Raw genomic sequence first — 23026 nt, 5'->3', positions numbered from 1 at the left:
ATAAAGGCAGTGTAGTTAGTTCTAGGACAGAAAGAGTAGGTGCCATGTGGCTGGTCAGGGAGCTCTTGACTCAATGTAAATACCAGGGATGAAAAGAAATACACTTACCAGTAATCAATATTTATGCTTCTTTATTCTTCTCTTTCTTTGAAAGAGATATCAGATGCAAAAGATTAAGGAAAGCTTTAATAAAATTAAGAAGAGATGTATTTTTGTTTTCCAATAGTAGTGATGGTAATAATACTTGGAAGATTGGTTATAATTATCATTTTTATGACTCAGGATCTCTCAGCTCTTGTTAGTCTAAACTTATAAACAGTTTTTGTTTTTTTTTTAAATTCTCGGTAAGGGAAAAGTGCACAGGTGAGAGAATGCTGATAGTTTAATCCGTTCCATGCAGGATTAGAAATATAGTGGAGACATTGTGTACATACTCAAGCAATATGAGTTTACAGCACACATTCAATACAAAAGGAGTAAAGAAGAGAAAACAAGTCTGTGAAGGTCAGAGATGCAAACTGTGAATAGGCTACGGACTGCATCCTTGAGTCAGGGTACTGAAAATTCTGCACTCTTTTTCACTTTTTAAAGATTTTGCAACCACCCATGCAAACAAGCAAGCCAAGAATAAAACAAACTAAAAAAAGCAGCCGAACAATTCTAAGGGATGGTGGAGTCTTTTGTCCTTTTGTGGAAGCATATACTTGCCCTCCCCCACTGCCAGGCTCGAAGCCAGAATTGAGGCGTAGGGACATTCTATAGCAGATTTTTGCATGGTTTTATGAAAGCCAGGCCATCATTTTCAGATTAAAGGCCTGGCAAATAAACAGTTGAGTAAATCGTAACACATCTCTCTCGGTTGGGTAGTCACGGCCTCTTTGGCAGTGCTGCCTCTGCTTTCCTCTGAAGTCACTGCAGGTGTCAGTCTCTCTGATATCTAGTAGGGTAGCTACACAAAACCTAATACGACCAGCTTTTTCTGAAACGCACTAGCTCAGAGACTTGGCATTGCAGCACTTCTCTGGAAAGACTTGGGAATTTTTTAGCCCAGTTTCTTCATTTATAATTAAAGAGATCGTGGTCTCAATCTTACTGACCCATGTAAGGGCTTATCAGACTGATTTTCTCTCTGCTCTCTTCTCTCTCAGACCTAGTAACTGCTGGTTGGTTTGAGGTCCTGGGTATAGCCAATTTGAGGTGCCCACCAGGAACCCAAAATAATTTGTGGCTGGTGGTTAGGCAGAAAAGTTCAGATGACGGCAAGGAATCACAGTTTCTGCTATGACTCATCTACGGTCAGGGCACACTGTTTAAACATTTTGTCCTTTAATTTCCTTATTAGTTAAATAGGAAAATAATATATCTTAATTACTCTACTGGGAACAACATGAAGCTGAATTAGACTTAACCAAAAATATTTATTTGTTTTCATGTTTATACCTTGCCTTATTCCAAAAAAAGTTATCTGTTATCTAGGAAGATATAAAAGCATGAAGGATTGAAGATTGCTCTATGAACTGGATTACGGATGTGGTAAAGGGATTTAAAAACAAAACATAACAAAACAAACGGACTAGCATTCAGCTGAGTCTCTGCATGCTTCTACAGAGTCCTACAGGTGGTAAGGAGGAGGAGCTGGGAGAAAGGGTTCACCTTGTTTCACGTTCTATAATTTTTGCTATGGAAATCTGCCTTTGTCACTGATTTCTGTTTTTCATCATTCTGCCTTCTTTCTTTAGCCCGCCCACCCCCAGGAGTCTTTATCCATACTAATAGTTTTCACCAGAATTTCTTACTGATGATATTTTTGCCTTTTTGTTAAGAGCCTCTCCAGAGAAGACATTTGTCATGCCCTACTCAGCTCCTCCCATATTCTGAGAAAGCAATCTTACCTTTTGGGGGAAATACTTCTTACAATCAATCCTTCCCTCAATGGAAATGCTTCTTCTTTCTGGTGTTGCTTTGAGGTATGAAGCTAGCTGCTGTTGGCAATTGTATTTCCTGCTTAGTGGGAAAGTCTGAAATGGAGATGATGGCTTCACAGTGCAGGAATAGTAGAGGCTGGAAACCATCCTTATTGTCTTTGGGAACTGGCATTCTTGTGATCCAGATGTTCCCCTGTCCTGACAAGTCCACTTTGTGGATGTGCACCATGAAACTCCCCATTTGATTTTAGCTGGTCGTAGCTGGTTTTCTTTCTCTTGCATTAAAAGAGCCTTCAATAATATAACAGATCAATGTAATACTTGCATGTGAATAGAATAGAGAAGCTTGCATGGTTTTGGGGAATTAGAAAATAGAGAACAAGACATAAAACATTCTACTATTTGTCAAGTATGTGAAAATTTTCTAGGACAATAAAATAATACCCAAGTTAATGCTTCCTTCCTATTGGTCCAGCTATCACTAATTCCTTCTGCCAGATTCTAAACAGACTTTAAGCTCCTGTGGGCAGATACGTTTTCTTCATTTCTATGTTTTTAGTATCTACCACAATTTATGATGCATAATAAAAACTATGTTAGGAACTTTGAATATAAATAAATATAACATATTGTCTTAAAAGGAAAATCCTTAAAATAACAAGTATTTCACATAACATTATATTCTACATTATTTTGCCTTATCCTCCTTGCCTCCTTGTCTTTATAAAGAAAAAAATATTACTTTCTTATTTAGTTGAGGTTGAGGTTTAAATCTCAAACACTTTTAAAAAATCAAGATTAGAAAATAATTTTGGAGTCACTTGGCTGAAGAATAATAGTTTGTTATTTGTGTATTTGTTTGTTACTAAATGAGTTTGTGAATTCTTTGAGAAGGAAAAGAGGAAAGTTAGAGAGCCAGAATTTTTTTTTTTTCTTGAATTTTAAGAAACAAACAAACAGCCAGGGAGTTGGCAATCTGAGGAAAGATCAAGGGGGCTCTGATCTAGATAAGGGAGTATCAGGGAAGGTACTTCCAGCATTAAGAAGTCAAGTAGAATTAAGATGGTTAGGCCAGGTACGGTGGCTCACGCCTGTCATCCCAGCACTTTGGCAAGCCGAGGAGGGTGGATCACCTGAGGTCAGGAGTTCAAGACCAACCTGGTCAACATGGTGAAACCCCGTCTCTACTAAAACTACAAAAAATAGCCGGGAGTGGTGGCATGTGCCTGCAGTCCCAGCTACTCAGGAGGCTGAGGCAGGAGAATCACTTGAACCCAGGAGGAGGAGCTTGCAGAGCCAAGAGCCAAGATAGCGCACTCCAGCCTGGGCGACAAGAGCGAAACTCTGTCAAAAAAAAAAAAAAAAAAGATGGCTAAATGGGCCTTAACAAGTTCTATTTGTGACCTTTGAGAAAACAATATTGGGGAAATGAACTGAAGGGAAATCAAATTGCAGGGGACTTCCTAGGAGGTGGAGAAGGGTGGGGAGTAGCCTGTCAATGAATCTAATTAAGCACGGATTTGTTCTGCAAAACAGAAAAAGATGTTACTTTCTTGACATGGGGCCCATCAATGGAGTATTTTAAATTTCATATTCGGAAATTTGTGTTTGAAGCATTGGGAGATTGGTCTGTTCAAAATAAATTACTGTCTATAGTCAGGCATAAAGTAATTTAGACTCTGGAAATGTAGCTTAGTGTTTTGAGCTTTTATTTAAGAAAATATATCGAAGAAGTCAATGTTACAATAAGCACAGCGCAGCCATTCAAAGATACTTTCAATTTTGACTAATAGTTCTACCTTGCCTTTTCTTGGTGTCTTCAGGCTAAAGTATGTAATCTATTAGATTCAAATATTTTTTTTTCTATCCGGTGAGTTTAATTTATCCAGAGTGTAGCTCTGCAGGGATTTGCAGTAATTAAATAAAGGCATTTATTTCTACCACTCCATGTGTTTTGGTAAAACTCCGGCTTTAATTTCTAGTTGACAATAAAAGGACAAGTAGAAATAGATGCTAATAATAGATATTAGTCCCAATAAAAAGGAATTGTATTTTTTTAAAATAGGCAAATAAATGAGATAAAGGAGTCAAATAAGCTCAGCAATTTAGATTTCTTTTCCAGTTTAGGGGATGAATAAAAATTGTCCAATTAAATCAAAGTTGTTCCACTTACTTTTTTTCCCCCAACCCAGTTAGTATAGGGATATATATGGAGATACAGGCAAAAGTAAGTCAGGAAATATAAACGAACAAATCAATGTGAAAAGAAACCAGAAATAATAGAGATTCTACCAATGAACCTGAACAAACACATTGAGTGAAATCAGTAAGTACAGAATGGTGGCATGCATACTGACATATATAGTAAGAACCTTCTATTTTATTTATACACTCTTTATTCAAAATGGATAAAAGATATGGACTCTGAAGAAACCTACTTGCTTTGAATCTCGACTCTGCCATTTATTGCCACTTATGAGTGATATGATCTTGGTAAAATCACTTAAATCCTTTATGCCTCAGTTTTTATATGAAAACAATGGGCGTAATATTAGTGACCACCTAATAGAGGTATGGTGAGGATTAAATGGGATGATATATGTGTGAAGAACAGTGTCCGGTGCATAAAAAGGGCTTGTATAAGTATTAGCTATTATTATTACATCATCATTATTTTATATACACTTTGGCCTACATAGTTATAACATATAAAGTTGTGAATAGCATTCGTGTATTTATGCGTCTAACAAATGTGATGTAACAAACGTGCCCAAGTTTAATGCTCTAAAGTTCACCTACGATCAGACTGTGGCATTTAACACAACCTCACTGAATGATGCTCAATAAAAATAAAAAACAAAGTGATTTTCATCACTGCTAGCTCATGGGCCCCAAACTCACATGACCAGCTCAACCATCACCACCCAACGATAGATCTTTGTTGATTCTCATGCCCCCACCTCTCCAAATTCATGTGCATTTTCCTCCCATCTGTCTCACTCTTTCTCTCCTTTCTCTGGTCCTCTGTTCTCTGCCTCAAATCAGTGGCAGTGGATCTATTAAACTCAGAGGATGGATGTCCACTTCATGCAGGGCCAACTACTATGCCTAGACACTGGGCTTAGTTTGACCTCTTTTGCCCAGATTACAGCAGTTATAAGAAGTTGATCATATAGTATCCAAAGATGATATTAATATGTGTTACATAAAACTATTTGTGGCAGATTTTGCATTAGGTTTTTTAGTAACCTGCATTTAGTTTTATGGTCACAAAATGCTTATGTCCTCCATTTAGTTTTATAGTAACTTCCTAGATTTTCCAAGAAAAATGAGTAAGATATATATATCTATATATAATCTTATATTTTCCTATACATATACATATATGTAATATATACACACATATGTAATATATTTATACATATATGTAATATATTTATACACATATGTAATATATTTATACACATATATATGTAATATATATATATATATATACACATTACATAAAGGACTTATTCTGGTAGTTTTTCTGAAATAAGGTTATTGAAGTGTCCACATGCAAAAACCTGGAAACTGCTAAAAACGCCCAGCGGACAGCTCTCCAAGTAAAATAGTGGGTAAAACACGTTTTCACTTGGCATCCAATTATACCACTGACTTTACCGTTTAACTGACTTTAATATTTTATTTAACTTAGTAGGTTATAATTTTCCCAACATAGTGTCTTTAACAAATTATTGTTGGTATTAAAATAGAGAGTTGTATTTTTTAATCATATAATTTAATCTAAAAGGATATTACTAAATAATCCTTCAACTTGAAACTTTCCCCCATCTTGATATGATTATGGTTATAGCTGAACTATATCAAGTCCATTTTCTATTTATTTTAGATGTATAAAAAGTTTAACATTCTTGGCCAGGCCCGGTGGCTCATGCCTGGTGGCTCCCAGCACTTTGGAAGGCCAAGGCAGGTGGATTGCTTGAGCTCAGGATTTCGAGACCAGCCTGGGCAACATGGCAAAACCCAGTCTCTACAAAAAATACAAAAAATTAGCCAGACACGCTGCACGCTGGCACATGCTTGTAGTTCCAGCTGCTTGGGAGGCTGAGGTGGGAAGACTGATTTAGCTGGGGAGGTGGAGGTTGCAGTGAGCCAAGACGGTGCCACTGCACTCCCGCCTGGACAACTGAAGTCAAACCCTGTCTCAAAAAAAAAAAAAAAAAAGATTAACATTATTTATAATTTTAAAATTTGAAATGTTTTCATGCCAATATAAATTTAGTCTTTCTATTTATATAAATATATTTTATATCATTAAAAGATAAAGTTTACTGTAATTAAAATTTACTTTGCAAATTTAAATTTCTAAATCATTTTGATAATTCACAGGATATGGGTTCTATAAGTCCACTTATAATTACCGCTTTTGTTATTATTATTTTGCTTATTGCATTTCAAATGCTCATCCACAGATTCGAATTTAGTTATCTGTTAGGGCCACAAAAGTAAAAAGATTTTGAGCAATGAAGCTAATTTTATTAACCTAATTAAAAACTCTTCGCATTAGGGGATTAAAGAGCATTTGTAATATGAATACTCTTACAAACATAAATATTTTGTTTGTAAACAGCAGAATCACTGTGTAAAGAATAACAATTGTCTTCAAACAACATAGCAAGATTGTCATCTTCTTAGTTTTTTTCTATTTCAGGAACAATTAAAATATAATTTAAAAATGAGGCCATGGAACCATCCAAAGTTCAAACACATAACAAATTCAAAATATGCCCCCTGTTAAATTTTGGACACAATTAACAATTTGAAAACTCATGTGCTTTCAAATATTTCCATGTGGTTTCTTAGCAGCCTGTATCTTGCCTTCTATCCTGACTAATAACTGTTACAAGACAATTTGACTTGATGATAAGATTTGTTTTGGCAGACCTGTGGCATGAGCAAGTATAGAACTGACCCAGGAATTGTCAAACCAGATCAGTCCACTAGTCTTTCAAATTGCATATACTGACCTCTGAGAAATCAGTATATGAATATACAATGTTTTAGGGGAAAAAAACCTATTTATAAATACTCAGGATAACATTATTTTCAAAAAAGCACATTACTTCATCACTCAAAACAATATACAGTTGATTTAAAACCTGATATTTCATGACCTGAGGCCTTTCTCTTATCTTTTCCTAGTTTATGGGAGAATAAATTATTTGAACTGACACCACGTTTGAGGCCAGAGGAAGAAGCAGACTAATGTTTACTGAGTGCCAACTGTGTCTGTGCCAAAATTTGTGCAGAATGCATTTGATCCTCACTAAATCCCTGATGAATAGGTATTCTTTTCCTCATTTACGAATGGGAAACAGAACCTTAAAGAGGTCGTGGAGGATGAACAGGGCTGGCTGAGCTGCCATTTGAAACTCTGATTGCTCCTTACAGAACATCATGCGGACCAAACCAACAGAGCCTAGAGAATGGCCCGAAGGCTTGTGCGCAATGAGAAATAATCCAGCTATTTGTTCTCTAAGCCTGTTGAATAAATAGCTAATTGGTTTGCACCCTTTCCAGCCTGCTTCATAGAAGCAGTGTTATGATGAAGGGCGCAGGTTTAAGAACCAGATCTTCTGAGTTCTAGTCCCAGGTCTGCCGTTTACTAGCTGTTACCTGGAACAAGTCACTTGTTCTGTTTCCTTGTTTCTTTAGTTGTGAAGTAGGCATAATAATACTATGTACCTCACAGGGTTATTTTGAAGATTAATGAATTAAAGTGAGGACATAAATGCTAAGACCTGTGGTTGGCAAATATAAGCTCTAACTAAACGTTTTGTATTATTACATGAGTGTATCGGGTGGTCTTACTGAGCTACTAAGTATAGCTGACATTTTTTCTACAGCATGCTTCTTCACTTTTTCCTATTTAAAATGGCTATAATTACATCATTTTTGTAAAGCATTTGATATTATTCAAAGAACTTTTTCATCTTCTGTTATTAGAGAATCTACTTTTCTGAAGCCCCATTTTCCTTGTCTGTAAAATGGCTTTAATTAATGATACTTCATGGGCATCTTGGAGGGATGAAATGAGATCGTGTACCTAAAACATTTAGTGCAGTATCAGACACTTGGTGCCCTCACTTTGTGAAGTCAGTGAGCCAAGTCTTAAATTCATTCTGTATTTGAGGAAGTAGATAAAGAACATCTTCGCCTAAAGTCGTGTAATGAGTTAGTGGTACATCTTCACACACAGCAGAGTAAACTGACAGATTACTTGTTAGTAAAGAAATAAATCAACATTAGAACTCTTCTTCTTTTTTTTTTCCTAAAAGGCTAGTGATCTCTCCATTTTCTTTTGCTGCTTGACTTGGTATACATGGACGTGCTGGTTGTAACATGAGTTTATTAATAAAAAACTCAGGAAGCTGTCTTTTTTGAGCCATGAGAAACTTGTTTTTGTTGACTTACAAAAGGTGTTTTAAATTTCACTGCACAAATTGCATGTTTCTGTATCCACTTCTTTGTGAACCATTCAGAGAAGGCTGGTTGATACCACCCTCTTCTACCACCCCAGTTTTCCGTTCCATCTTTCATTTTATGTATAGCAATATTTACCTCCTTTAGTGAATGTAATCAAAAGTCAACATAATGTTGAAACTACTATATTAACAACTCAGAAATGTGCAATGACTACATAATAGTATTACATTTAAAAAGCAGTGTTTTATAATGGAAAGTGTGATAGCTTTGGAGTCACACAGACCTGTGTCTCAATCTTGTCCCTAATTCACGATACACACACACACACACACACACACACACACACACATGTGCACCACTGAGGGGGGGTGGGGGGAGAGAGAGAGAGAGAGAAAGAGAGATTAATTTCTGCATTAGGTAATATGTTAAGGTCTTCTAAGCCTTATGGTACAGATCAGTGGCCAATGGTTTTTGAGATTGAATGATTAGAGACAGTTTTTTTGTTTGTTTGTTTGTTTTGAGACAGTGTCTCCCTTTGACACCCAGTCTGGAATGCATTGACATGAACATGGCTCACTACAGCCTCAACCTCAACTCATCCTCCTGCCTCAGTCCCCCAAGTAGCTGGGATCAGAGGTTCACTCCACCATGCCCTCTAATTTTTTGAGATAGGGTTTTGCTATGTTGTCCGGGCTGGTCTTGAACTCCTAGGCTCAAGCAATCTGCCCTCCTCGGACTCCCAAAATTCTGGGATTGCAGATGTGAGCCACCGCACCCAGCCAAGACATTTTTTTTTTAACTAAAAGTTTGCGAATCTTTTCAACTTGACTTGAAAATGTTCAACTTGAAAATGTTGTGTTGTACCACATAAGTATAATTACAAAAGATCTCATCTGGACAAAAAGCACATTCATGACCACTGCTGATTGCTCAAGCGTCTCTCTCATTGTCTTCTTTCTTTTCTAACGAACAATAAAATTCTATTAATGACCATTTCACAGTAGAGATTTTTGACATATTTTTATTATTTTGGCTATGGATGATGTTAAAGATTGACATCATCTTTAGGTTGACAACACAAGCTAACAGAGCCCCTAAAACACTCTTCACTGCCTCATTCTGATATATTTTCATCATTTCCCATGTAAGAATCTGACATTAGCTCCTTAACGTATTTGCTTATTTGGCCTCTTACCTTCCTCTTCTGAAATCTAAAGACCCTGGGAGCAAGGACCCAGTATATGTGTTCATGGACTTGCCCTACAAATTAGATTTACATCTGGGCAATGGTAAGCACTCAATATATAATCAATGAATTAATGACTGAAAGACTAGCCTTGGGCAGGATTTCTTTGGGCATATTGCATTTCCTCTTAAATCAATTATTATAGGTTCTGTCTGATACTACTCCCATGAAATATGCTTTTGCTGTTAAGATTACTGCACTCCAAGGTAACCTAGTACAATTATCTGTAAAACCTTGGCTTGTGTGACTTTAACATTCATTCCGTTTTTTAAGGATAATGGTTTTTAAATTTTAAATTGATTTTAAATTTATAATTCAATTTATATTAAAGATTCTTTATGAGCTACAAGAGATATACAAGAAGAGATGCCTCAAAAAGTATCTAGAAATTTATACTGGCATCCTACCCATTTAGTTACAAGTGTTAAGACTTAAATAAACACACCTTTTGAAGATATATTTACATCACTTTTGCAGGAATTGATTAGTCAACATCTGTTTACTTTTTGTTTACTGAATCGTTTAATGTATTGGAAACAGTGAACTTTTGAGAGACTTTTATATTCAAATTTTGCTTCCTCATAGTTGTAGAACTTGTGAAAATTATTTGCTTGTGTGAATTTCAGACTTATACCTTGTAAAATAGAAATACCACTTACTCTCAGGGTTGTAAATAATAAGAAAAAATATGTGCCTAGCATACAGTGGATACCACACAAATATTTGTTAAATATTACTGAATAAGAAGAGCTGAACCTAGTCCCTGGAAAGCTGGGCACCTTGCAATAGGTCCAACCTCAGTCTCACTTTATGAATGGTAAGGGAGAAACAAGCGCAGCTCGTGGTTTCTGACCACAATGACAGGCAGGGGAAATGGATATCAGACATATTGAAATATTAAAAATAAAAAATGTATGATACCTGGCAAATATGAGCTACAGACAAATGATATTGAAATTCAGGAAGTCAGATAGAGAGAGAAAATAAATCACATCTACCTTAATATTTGCAATAGTAAATGCTAAAAACAGCTTTGCATTTTGTCCAGGACAATGGCAGCGGGTTGCTTACTGCTTACTTGAGCACATCGCTGAAAACCGTGAAGAACGCTTGTAAGTGGATGGAGTGTGTGTCTGCCGCACAAGCAGAGTGGAGTCAAGTGGTGTTTGCAGGTTCATTCGAAAATAACAGTGTGCACATTGCAGCAGAGGAACTTCTAGGATGTTAATTACTTGAGTGTATCAATCTTCCTGGAGCCATGATCTGGCCAAATATCTATCCAAAGAGACCATATGTCAGGGCCAATAAAACATCCTTGAGAAAATGTTTTCTGGGTGTTTCTGGAACACCCAGGATGTGGGCCTATTTGTTTTCTCCTTAATGGAGAGTAGGTCACAATCTAAGGCCTCTTGCTCAGAACTGACAAACTCTCTAAAGATTTCAGATACCTAACTCACAAAAAAAGCAACAATGTGTAAAATCATACCTTTCTCTCAGAAGTAAGAAAGGAAGGGCCTTTCACCTTGATTGCCCAATGGGAGAAGCCCAGGCTCCCAGCCTTCTTAGTCATTAGTTCAGATGTGTTGGGCAAGGCACTTTGAAGAATGAGAAAAGTTGTCAGTCTGAGTTTTCTTTTTTGAGATAAGAATTTTTAGGTTACCTAAAGTGATCTCTGGAAATGTAAGAGTACACTTTAATGTATTTTTTTCATCCACAGAGGACTTGCAATCTAACGTATAAGCAAAAATACCAAAACGCTTATGATAAAGCTGAGAAAACTTGAGTCTTGTTTTTCCTCATCAGTTCTCTATGCACCATATAGTGTAATCAGCTTTTTCAGAGGATATCTCCTACCATCTGCATCTGCAGTGAGATTCAAAGCAACAATTTAAAATCACTGTTTCAAAATTCAGGACTTATGACAAGCCACTAGTTCTGCATAAAGTTGTATTTACACCCCTCCCCCTTGTCTGTGTTTTTCTTTCTCTCTTGCACTTATCTATTTATTTTTGCAAGATTGTCATTTGCAATATCCAATGTGATATATAAGGTTAGGCTTAACTGACATTTCTTAATTGTTAAATATTGGTTCAAGTGAACGGAGCAAGAAAAAGTCATCCACTTTTCAGATAAGTTATAATCTATGTTCATCGTCGTTAATATAGCAGTAAGCCTTTACTCAAAACTGAAGAAAAGCTAACATGTGTTGGCTAACAACTGTGTTAATCAAGTACTGAATGACTTATCTTTTGAGTGATAGAAGTTTAGTATTAGGGAAACCAAAATTCAAATCTCAGTTCCTCATTCACCAGCTGTGTAGCCTTGAGAAAGTTGCTTAACCTTTGAAAGCCTCAATTTTTTCACATGAAAGAAAGCTGTCTTGCAGAGATGTGTTATGAATGTTAGAAAAAAATTATAAAAATTGCTAGCCCAATGTCTACAACATTTTAGCTGCAGTTACTGGTAACCAACTTATTATTGTCAGTTTTGTAAAATTATTACGTTTTCTGATAATTAAAATAATATTGTAACTATATAAAACGTATCAAAAAGCATGTCAAGAGATGAGAACACATGGACACAGGGAGGGGAACATCACACACCGGGGCCTGCCAGAGGCTGGGGGCAAGGGGAGGGAGAACACTAGGACAAATACCTAATGCATGCAGGGCTTAAAGTCTAGATGACGAGTTGATAGGTGCAGCATATCACCATGGCACGTGTATACCTATGTAACAAACCTGCAGTTCTGCACATGTATCCCAGAACTTAAAGTACAATTTTTTTAAAAAACCAGGAAAAAAAAGCATGAAAAGAATTAAATAAATTATCTCAAATACCACTTTCTAGAAATAAGCACTCAACATTTTCCAATAGATCTGTATAGGCTTGTTTCAATGCATATGTTTATGAACATTTTAAACTACAAAAGGATACTGTTTATACTGTTGTTATATACTTCTATCACTTTATTATGAACAGCTTTTCATTGTTAATATAGACAACTTATGTAATCATTAACTGCTATACAGTATTCCCATTTTTGGATGTACCAAAATTTTTAATAAGCGATTCGCCTAAAGTGGACAGCTTTTTAAAAAAGCATTATGTATATTTAGAGAAAAATAGACAGAAAAGGATAAGATTTCCAATTAAGAGAAGTTTTCAAAATATTAAATTGAAATTAAAGCAATTACATATCATGACCAATTCTCTGTTTGGGAATGCAAACAGAGTTTAACATCAGAAAATCTACAAATGCAATTCTTACTTTAATATATTAATGGATGCAATTTATATAATCATCTTACTTGATGGAGAATAAAACATTTTTTTCTGATTCAATACTTTATAATAAATAAACCTCAGAAATATGGACTAGAAGGGAACTTATTTAAACAGATAAAAAATGTCTACCCAAACCTACTACAAATAACATACAATAGTGAAACGATAGGATCATTTCTTTTAAAATCACTGCTCAGTTCAACACTGCACTGGGGACCCTAGAATGCACAGTAAAACAGAGGAAATAAAATATACAGGTTGGACAGATAGACTCATATTTGTTTTAATTCAAATATGTGATTTTCTACATAGAAATTTCAAGACCTATACTTATTAAGAACTATAGGAGAGTTTAGCAAATTTGCTTGTTATATGACTAATTTTTAAAATCCAATAATGTGTTCCTTTACTTCAGTCAAAAAAAGGCTTGAGAGATTTAGTATAAAATACCTCTAAAAGAAATCAAAATACTTAGGAATAAAAACAAAAAAAATATGCAAAGCTCCTAGGGAGAACATTTTAAAATATTCTTAAAATATATGAAAAAAAGTTCTCAACATATGGAAAGAGATCTCATGTTCATGGAAAGAGATTCAATTTTGTAAAAATGTTAATTATGTCTCATTAATCTATGAAGTTAATTTAAGTTCAATAAATGTAAGTTCACCTCCCCCTCATTATATTTGAAAGCTGATTCTAAAATGTCTATAGATGACCAAAAATCAAGTTAACTAAGACACTGTAAAAATATATATGTTAGACATTTAATTGCTGTGGAATTAGTATTCAGAACTTACAAGTAACATCTATAGAATAATACCAAAAAGCAAACGATACTGTGGGAAAATGAGTGAAGGGCATGAATATACATTTCTCAAAAGAGGGAAATCATTGGCTAATTGCATAAAAATGTTCTCAACTTTATGAGATACTTAATGAAATCATATTAAGATATATAATTAATTTTCATGTAAATTAAAAAATTTATCTTTGCTAACATTTAAAAATTATTAAGTATAGAAGACGTAGACAGTAGGATTCTCAGATAGTTCTTAGGGAAATTTAAATTGGCACAAGCACTTTGAAGGGCTTTTTAACACATGTATTATTGAAGACACACATACTCTCCTACCCAATGATTCCACACATACACACACCTCAGACTTCTAGGGAAAATTTTAAATGTATGCACTAAACATATATAAAAATATTCATTATAATTTTTTACTGTTGTTTAGAAATTAGAAACAACATTAAATGTTTATCAACAGATTGCATATATCATTAAAAGACTGAGGAAAAAGTTGTGAAAAGAGACATATAAGAAGATATTCTTGATATCTAATCAAAACCTACAAAGCAGGCCGGGTGTGGTGGCTCACGCCTGTAATCCCATAAGAAGATATTCTTGATATCTAATCAAAACCTACAAAACAGGCCGGGTGTGGTGGCTCAGGTTTGTAATCCCAGAACTTTGGGAGGCTGAGGTAGGTGGATCACTTGAGGTCAGAAGTTTGAGACCAGCCGGCCAACATGGTGAAACCCTGTCTCTACTAAAAATATAAAAATTAGCTGGGCGTGGTGGTGCATGCCTGTAATCCTAGCTACTTGGGAGGCTGAGGCAGGAGAATCACTTGAACCCGGGAAGGGGAGGTTGCAGTGAGCAGAGATTGCACCATTGCACTCCAGCCTGGGCAACAGAGCAAGACTCCATCTCAAAAAAAAAAAAAGAAAAGAAAAGAAAAAAGAAAACCTACAAAACAATACTAACTATGGTGTGTATATATATCTGTATACACACAGACACACACACGTGCACACACACATATTAAATTATAAGGACAACATACAGGAATAAAAACACTCCAGTCCTGAGTGATTATTAACAGGAGGTAGGGCTGAAGAAGATATAAGGAAAGGAATGCAGTTAGAGAACACGTATAATCGGCCTTATACTTTATTTTCTATGTTGGGTGGTAGTACAAGTGTTTATTATTTTGGTCTGAAGACTTGATTTAAAAAAAGAAAATAAAAAGGAATAATAACTGTGCATAAAGTCTTAATGGCTAAATTGTGGCATTGAACAGAGTTTGAAGATCAGAGATACGTCCACTGCGTAAAGGTCTCCATATTTCTGCTAAACTGCTTGGATGATAATTGCATTTGTTGATGAAAGCTATCAAGCATATTAGAAATCTTAAAGAACTTTCTCTACTTCAACTCCCTATAGTAGTTTTACTCTGAAATCACACTTCTGTTGATTTATTGCTGTTTAAAGTGAGTATTAATATTTTTAACTTCAATCTGAAGTTCTCTGAGTATGAGAATCATTTCTTCAACTTTTTTGTATGTCTCTCACAGCATCTGGCAACATGTTGGGCATATGGGAAGCAGTTAAATGTTTTTGTTTTTGGATGAATACAAATATTCATGTTGTAATAAGACTTTACAATCAGGGCCTTTTCCTACATTAAATGCCTTTGGGTCTACTACTTACATAAGTGTAGACAGATATCCAGGTGGTTCAAAGAATGGTCTTTGGGGTCAGAATGCCTATGTTTAAATCCCATCTTCACCACCCTGTTACTTGCTACAAAGAATTTAATCTTTTTGTTTCGATTTCCTCCTCTATCAAAATGGGGACAATAGTAATTACCTGACAGGGCTGTTGTGGTGAAGGTTAAATGGGATATACACTTTTTAGAAACTTAGAACAATGCCTCACACATGTGAAGGGCTGAGTATAATTGTCATTAATATAATTGCACCTATCATACTTTGTTCCAATTGTTTGTCTCTCTCTTCCATCTTTGCTGTTAGCTCTGTTAGAGCAGGAAGCTACATCTGTCCTGTTCACCTGGCTCAGCTTCAGATACCTAGTAGTCATTGAATAAATGCAACTTGAGTGGCGGAGTGAGCTGTAAAGTTTATTCTTTGGTGAGCTCAATTTCAAGTAGAATTTTTGTGACCACAGAGAATCAGCTTGGGCCAGTTTTTGTGATCTGTTTCTCAATTAGTAGTAGTGTTTGGATTTTGAGTAAACAGAGGCCACTGCTGCTTACCCATTGCATAGTTTTTAAACCCTCATGCTTTCTGCCATGTTTTATGGGAAACATACTTACCAAAAAGAGATTTGGATTACTCTTGCTTTCTGGCATTTTGGAGAAAACAAAACTATTTAGAAGTTTTAAAATCTGGATCACCTTTAGGTTATAGGAATGCATAAGTACTTAGAACTGATCTTTCTATAAAAGGGTAAGTTTGGCCCAAAGAGTGTCACCCTTGAATTTTTCTGTCTCCCCTTACTGTAATCAGCATTTATGACAATACAACTTTCCCTTCCTAGGGGAAAGATGAAACACAATTAATATTTCCCAGCTCCCTTTTTGTTTTGCTGGTTGCTCTTTGAAATATCTCATTATTATTTTGCCTTCAACTGCTGGGGAATGCTGGGGAATGACATTTGTTACATATGAACGTGATATGTATCTCCCCAAGTTATAGCAAATTATGTTCACCCTCTAAAATATTTTGTGGAAGCAGATAAACATAAGATAAGGTATGTGTAAGCCACTGAGTTTGTTCATTCATTTATTTGTACATCATTATTCTTTTATTCATTCATTCATGCATGCATGCATGCATTCAACAAGTATCTATTGAAAGTTTACTATGTGCTTGTCTTGTGTGAGGCGGAAAGATAGAGGCCATTATCTCATGGAGCTTATAGGCTGCAGGCCAGGAGGGAAGATACATATATATAGAACTGACTCTCTCTCTATATATATAGTAGACTATATCTATATGTATATTGCAGACTTTGAGGAATAGCTCTGTAATGGCATGTGATATGAATACTAAAAGAGGCCTATGCTCTCGGAAAAGTTTTGCCTGAGGATAACACTTTCCAGCTGAGATCTGAGTAGATCTAGTTATCTGAGGGTGGAAGGAAAAGTGTTTTAGGAAGAAGAAACAATGTTCACAAATGGACAATTTTAAGAAATTAGAAGGAGATGAATGAATGAACAGCAGGGGGAGGTTATGCCGAAGAGGTGAGCTCCTGCCAGGTCATGTCCGATCTTTCCAGCCAGTCTAATGAGGTTGAACTATATCCTAAGAACACTGGAAAAGCATTCACTAGTTGTAAACAGGCCTATGACATACTCATGACAAGAGCTCTGGTAATTATGTGAAAATACAATATTAATAGATTGGAGAGGAAAGGTCTTGATAAGAAAGAGCCTAAGATACCCGAAAGGTAATTTCTTGGGGGTAAATATTAATGGGTTTGCCATTGTCTACCTTTAGGCTCCAATCTTATGGAGTACAAGCTGGTCTTAGGAGCGTCTTCTTAGACCTAGGAGCTCCTTAGACCTTAGGAGCATCTTCTTCAGTACTCTAAGAAAACTAAGGAGCAAGACTCAGAATTGGATATTCCAGCATGGGACTACTGAATACGTTGGGGATACAATGTCTAATAAATAGTAAAAGAGAGTTTACGCCCATGTAGCCAGATGTTAGTCTATTACGTGTTCTCAGCAGAGTGTGTCTCCCCCTCCATAGGCCCTCATGTATTCTCTTTCAACTGTTCAGAAAATCTTTTCTTTCTCCCCAACAATCTGCCTCCCCCTTTTTTCCCATCTAATTTCATCTCCTTTGGGTGAAAGGTCACCTGCTTTGATCAAGTCAGATCAAACTGTACCTTCTAGGAAACCAGGAAAACTTTCCAACTATCAAAACTAAATATAGGTTAGATATCCTTGAGGTAGGCTCATGTGCCATCTAATGCGTCTTTATTTTTATTTGGTAGCACTTGTCATTCAGCATTGTGATATTTGGTCTGTCTTACGCTACTAGGCTATAGGCCTAATTAGGGCAGGAATTTGTCTCCTTAGTATCCCTTTTGCCTACATCAATTTCCTGTAAGAATGCTTAATAAGCACTTTTACAATTCAGAATAAAAGGAAATGGGGTAATGATACTACTGTGAATACCATGATCATTCTGTGAATTGACTGCTTTCTATGATTATATAACTCTGAAGAATGTTATGGTCATTTTATAATGGACTGAAAACATTGCAGTGTTTATGGTGGTTTTGACTTTCTTTAAGAAAATGTTGGCCGAGGGGCGGTGGCTCACGCCTGTAATCCCAGCACTTTGGGAGGCTGAGGCGGGCGGATCACGAAGTCAGGAAATCGAGACCATCCTGGCTAACACGGTGAAACCCCATCTCTACTACAAATACAAAAAACATTAGCTGGGCGTGGTGGCGGGCACCTGTAGTCCCAGCTACTCGGGAGGCTGAGGCAGGAGAATGGCGGGAACCCGGGAGGCAGAGCTTGCAGTGAGCCGAGACCGCGCCACAGCAACCCAGCCTGGGCGACAGAGCGAGACTCCGTCTCAAAAAAAAATAAAAAAAGGAAAAGAAAATGTTATGGAAGTCAGTTTCTGACCTGGAGCTTAAAGTAGCAGACAAAGGGGTCCTTTTTCTCTGTCAAAATATAAGAAGATCCCAACTAAGACATTTCATTCTAGAGATAATGTTAATTCTGTGTCTGAAACATTTGAGGTAGAATAAAAGGCAGTTTCTAAACCGTGTTCTTGTCTGTTAGTCCCATGCACTGGGCTAGGTTTTCACGATCTTCTTTTCCACATCTCCTCTCTGTTCTCTGACCCAGGGACTACGAACACATTTCCCCCTCACTTTTTATAGTTAATGCGGTGTTTGGAACCACAACTTCTTTAATCTGTTAACTCTACTTATTTGTCTATATTATGAACATTGTACCACAAAGATGACTGTATTACATAATAGAGGAATATGTCAATATTTACCCAGTGTATATAATAATGTGTTTATCCATAAAGATAAGATGAAGTGTTAAAGGAAGCTCCAAACTGAGATTAAGAAAAATGAAAGAGAATTATAATGGTTTTGGATTGAGTGAGCTCACACAAGAAAAAAGTAATATACATTATAAACATTTCCTAGACAGTATTTGAAAGGGAAATCTGACTTGATAAAAATATAATCATATTTTTAACCACCTAGTTAACTTATATTTTTTTTTTATTTTTTAGAGGCAGGGTCTTACTCTGTGGCCCAGGCTGCAGTGCAGTGATGTGATCATAGCTCACTGCAGCCTCAACCTCCCAGGCTCCCGTGATTCCCCTGCCTCAGCCTCCCCAGTAGCTGGGACTATAGGTGTGCACCACCATGGCTGGATAATTTGTTTTTTAAAATGTCTGTAATGGCCAGGTGTGGTGGCTCACGCCTGTAATCCCAGCACTTTGGGAGGCCCAGGCGGGCAGATCACCTGAGGTTGGGAGTTCGAGACCAGCCTGACCAACATGGAGAAACCCTGTCTCTGCTAAAAATACCAAATTAGCTGGGCATGGTGGCACATGCCTGTAATCCTCGATACTTGGGAGGCTGAGGCAGGAGAATCGCTTGAACCCGGGAGGCAGAGGTTGTAGTGAGCTGAGATCGTGCCATTGCACTCCAGCCTGGTCAACAAGAGCAAAACTCCATCTGAAAAAAAAAAAAAAAAAGAAAAAGAGTAGAAAATATTTGTAGTGATGAAGTCTGTCTATGTTGCCTAGGCTGGTCTCAAACTCCTGGCCTCAAAATGTGTTTGGATTACAGGCATGAGCCACTGCATACAGCCCATATATTTTAAATAAATGACTAAGAGAAGAGTGGGGCAAATACAATACGATACAATGGAAAGAGTATTAGATGAGGCATTTCAGTCCCCATGAGGACACATCATTGCTAGTTATTAAGCTTTATATAGTATATTTTATAATTAATAAGCAAATCCACTATAATGTGAAATAATTTTCTTTTCTAACTAGTTTAAGATACTGGAGGTTCAAAATATTTTTACTTCCAATGAGATCCAAATTTGAAAAAATAATCTTAAAACCACCATTAGCAACTACAACTTGGCTGGGCTTGGTGGCTCACGCCTGTAATCCCAGCACTCTGGGAGGCCGAGGTGGGTGGATCACCTGAGGTCAGGAATTCGAGACCAGCCTGGCCAACATGGTGAAACCAACCCCGTCTCCACTAAAAATACAAAAACTAACTGGGTGTGGTGGTACATGCCTGAAATCCCAGCTACTCGGAAGGCTGAGGCAGGAGAATCACTCAAACCCTGGAGGCAGAAGTTGCAGTGAGCTGAGATCATGCCACTGCACTCCGGCCTGGGCAAGAGAGCAAGACTCCATCTCAGAAAAAAAGAGAAAATCATCAACAACTCAACTGCCATCAAGCAGGAGGAAGGGGAAAGGAGGAGTGCGTTTTTAATGGGCACAGAGTTTCAGTTTGTAGAGATGAAAAAGTCCTGGAGATAGCTGGTGGCCATGGTTACAGAATGATGTGAATGTACCTAATGCTACTGAACTACAGATTTAAAAATTATCAAAATGGCAATTTTTTCTTGTATATTTTACCCCAATAACAAATACTGAAAGCCTACTGACAGGTGATTGCTGTGAGGAGGCTATGTATGTGTATGCATCTCTCTTAATTCATTTGACAAGAGTCCATTTGGACTGGCTCTGAGGACTTTTTTGTATATTTTAAAAATTGGTATAAGTTGATGTTGACTTATGTTGGTAACAATTGTCACATGAAAAAGCCTGTTTTAGACAAAAAGTGAATGGTTCTATGAGTGTGTTCTGCTGCAAAATTTCCAGAAGAAAAAGAAATCACGAATATTTTTAAAATTTCCTTTCCCTCTCATTTCCCTCTCTTTTGCTTTATATGTGTGGTGAAAAAGAAAGCTATGAACTGAGGCTGATTTCTGAAGATGCTGAAGATACTCATAAAGGAACAGAGTAGGAAGGAAAATTAGCTTCTAAGATCAGAACATTAGGCAAGAAATCAACAGACATGGGTTCTAAGACTTACTTGGTCATTTATTAGCCCAGTCTCTAGGTGTCCCTGGGTATCTGTTTTTTTTTGTTTTTTTAACAGAAAGTGGGGAAAATTATGCTTTTCCCATTTGACTTACAATGGGTTAATGTATGTAATCATGTTTTATAGATTGTACAGTGTTCTAAAAATTTAAGGTGGCATTATTGTATCTGCCAGCACTACAATAAACAATTGCTTTCACTAATGATTTCCATGGTATAGAACGAATGAAGAATCTAAATGAGGAGCGTTGCTCCGTTCTGTGTTGATTATATGCCAGGTTATGTCAGCCTAGGGATGAGTTGAAGCAGAGAGGCTGCTACAATTTGGCTTTTTGATTTCCCTTATGGTTTCCCTCTCTCAATCTGTGCACTGAGCAAGCAGCTCTCTCAAAAACCCTTGAATACAAATTGATATATATTCAGAAGAGATAGGTTTTGAGTTATTTGAACTCCAGTTATTTTTGGACAAAATTCATTTGAAAAGAGAAAATAATAACAAATGATTATACAAGTAAGAGGACTAAACCTTCGTTTATGAGAAATAAAGTGGAATGCAGTAATTGTGTTTCCTCTAAATAGTTGCTTTTTGTAATATTTGGAGGGTGATGTGCAACATGCTACTGGCCTGCTTTAAAGAATGCATGTGAAATACAAGCTATAATGCAAGAAACATATGCTCTGGATAATGAGGATGTGAACTATTTTTCATTAAAGGCAGAGAGTTACAGTTCTGTCTGTGTGTGTGTCCTTGTGTGTGTGTGTGCATCTGTGTGTGTGTGCTTGTGTGTGTCTTTCTGTCCCTCTGTGTGTGTTTCCCTCCCTCTGTGTGTGTGTGCTGGCTGATTTGGAGATGAAGACAGAGGCAAGGATCCTTTCTTTCTACTCTAGGAAAGGTTTATGCTCCTTGAAAGAGATACTGTTTATTTTCTTGCTATACCTTTTGTGAAGTATTGAGACTCTTGGACTGTGCCCTGTCACTCAGTAGGCTGAAATACAAATGCTAATTTATTGCCAGACTGCAGCATTGTGATTTGCATTCCAAATCCGCTTGCAGATTCCCATTATAAATTGCTATCCTCTTGTTTCTTATCTAAAATTTGTTCCTCCCTTACATCACTCTTCTCATTCCCTAACACTGACCTTTAAAGAAATTCCCTTTCAAGAGATTCTCATTGGAAATCAGCAGCTTTCGTGGGCTAAAATCCTAACAATAAATGACAAAGACATCAATAGGGTTTTTCCTTCCAGTGGTTTTCTCCCTTTTACTTAAGAGTCATATGGCACTAAGTAAAATAATTACTTAAAACATGTATCTCTCAGGCTTAGAGCTTTATACTCACTCCTTTGACAGCCACGCTTCTATTTCTTTTTAAATCTCAAAGGTGTGGGATTACAAGTCCTGTCTTAGTAATAAACTTTTGCAGATAAACCCTGAGATGGTATAACTGCATCCTTTCTTGGCACCTTAAATCAAATTAACTATATACTTAGTGAGGAGAGAAAAGGAAAACACAGTTTTTTGCAACGTATCTGACTGGGTGAGAAGCCACTGCTGCAGCATAAAGAACCGACGGGAATCTGGGCTTTCCCACTCTGGAAGCGAAGGGGGGAATTATGGGTTGGTGGTCGGCTTCATGTTAGGAGGACACCCCTCCATCTGTTCACAGCTCAGCCTGTTTCCAATTTAAAGCCCAGATTTCAATACAAACCTCAATTTCTTTTCCCCATTTTAAATGCAAAGCAAGACTTGTGAATCGTAGTGTCTCTGCTCCTGGGATTCAGACCAAATTTCCCCCCAAAATTCTCAGGCTATTTGTTTGAATACCTGCTTACAGTGGTACACAATGGGCAGCTTTGAGAAGAAAAATTGATAATCTTCACGGAAGAGTAATTTGAATGAAATTACACTTGACAGCCCGTCTCCAAGCAAACAAGAGGAACGAGGGAGTCTGAGCTAAGCTCTGAGGACTTGCCCAAGCCACTGCTGTTGGAGCTTCCCAAGGAAAAAAAAAAAAAAAAAAAAAAAAAAAAAAAAAAAACACCAGTTTTTCCAACATCTAATTGAGCTTTTGATTAATTCCGTGCACCAGATTCTACTGAAGAAAGGTAGCTATGGAAGAGAATATGGAAGAGGGACAGACACAAAAAG

The 23026-nt window shown here is 36.8% G+C and overlaps 1 protein-coding gene across 2 annotated transcripts in view; it reads left to right on the top strand.

Annotated features, from left to right (window-relative positions):
* Positions 1-23026, top strand: part of GPM6A (glycoprotein M6A) — a 370006-nt gene that overhangs the window by 167952 nt on the left and 179028 nt on the right. Inside the window, exon 1 of one of the 2 annotated variants that reach the window (XM_054485713.2) lies at positions 22283-23026. The exons of the other annotated variant lie outside the window; for it this stretch is intronic. Coding sequence (XP_054341688.1) covers positions 22990-23026 — 37 coding nt within the window. The 5' untranslated portion in view covers positions 22283-22989. Of the gene's footprint in view, positions 1-22282 lie in introns of those variants that run through there. 2 annotated transcript variants of the gene reach the window in all.

Source organism: Pongo pygmaeus, chromosome 3, assembly GCF_028885625.2.
Source record: "Pongo pygmaeus isolate AG05252 chromosome 3, NHGRI_mPonPyg2-v2.0_pri, whole genome shotgun sequence".
Taxonomy (NCBI): Eukaryota; Metazoa; Chordata; class Mammalia; order Primates; family Hominidae; genus Pongo; species Pongo pygmaeus.
This window is presented reverse-complemented; position numbering and strand designations above follow the sequence as displayed.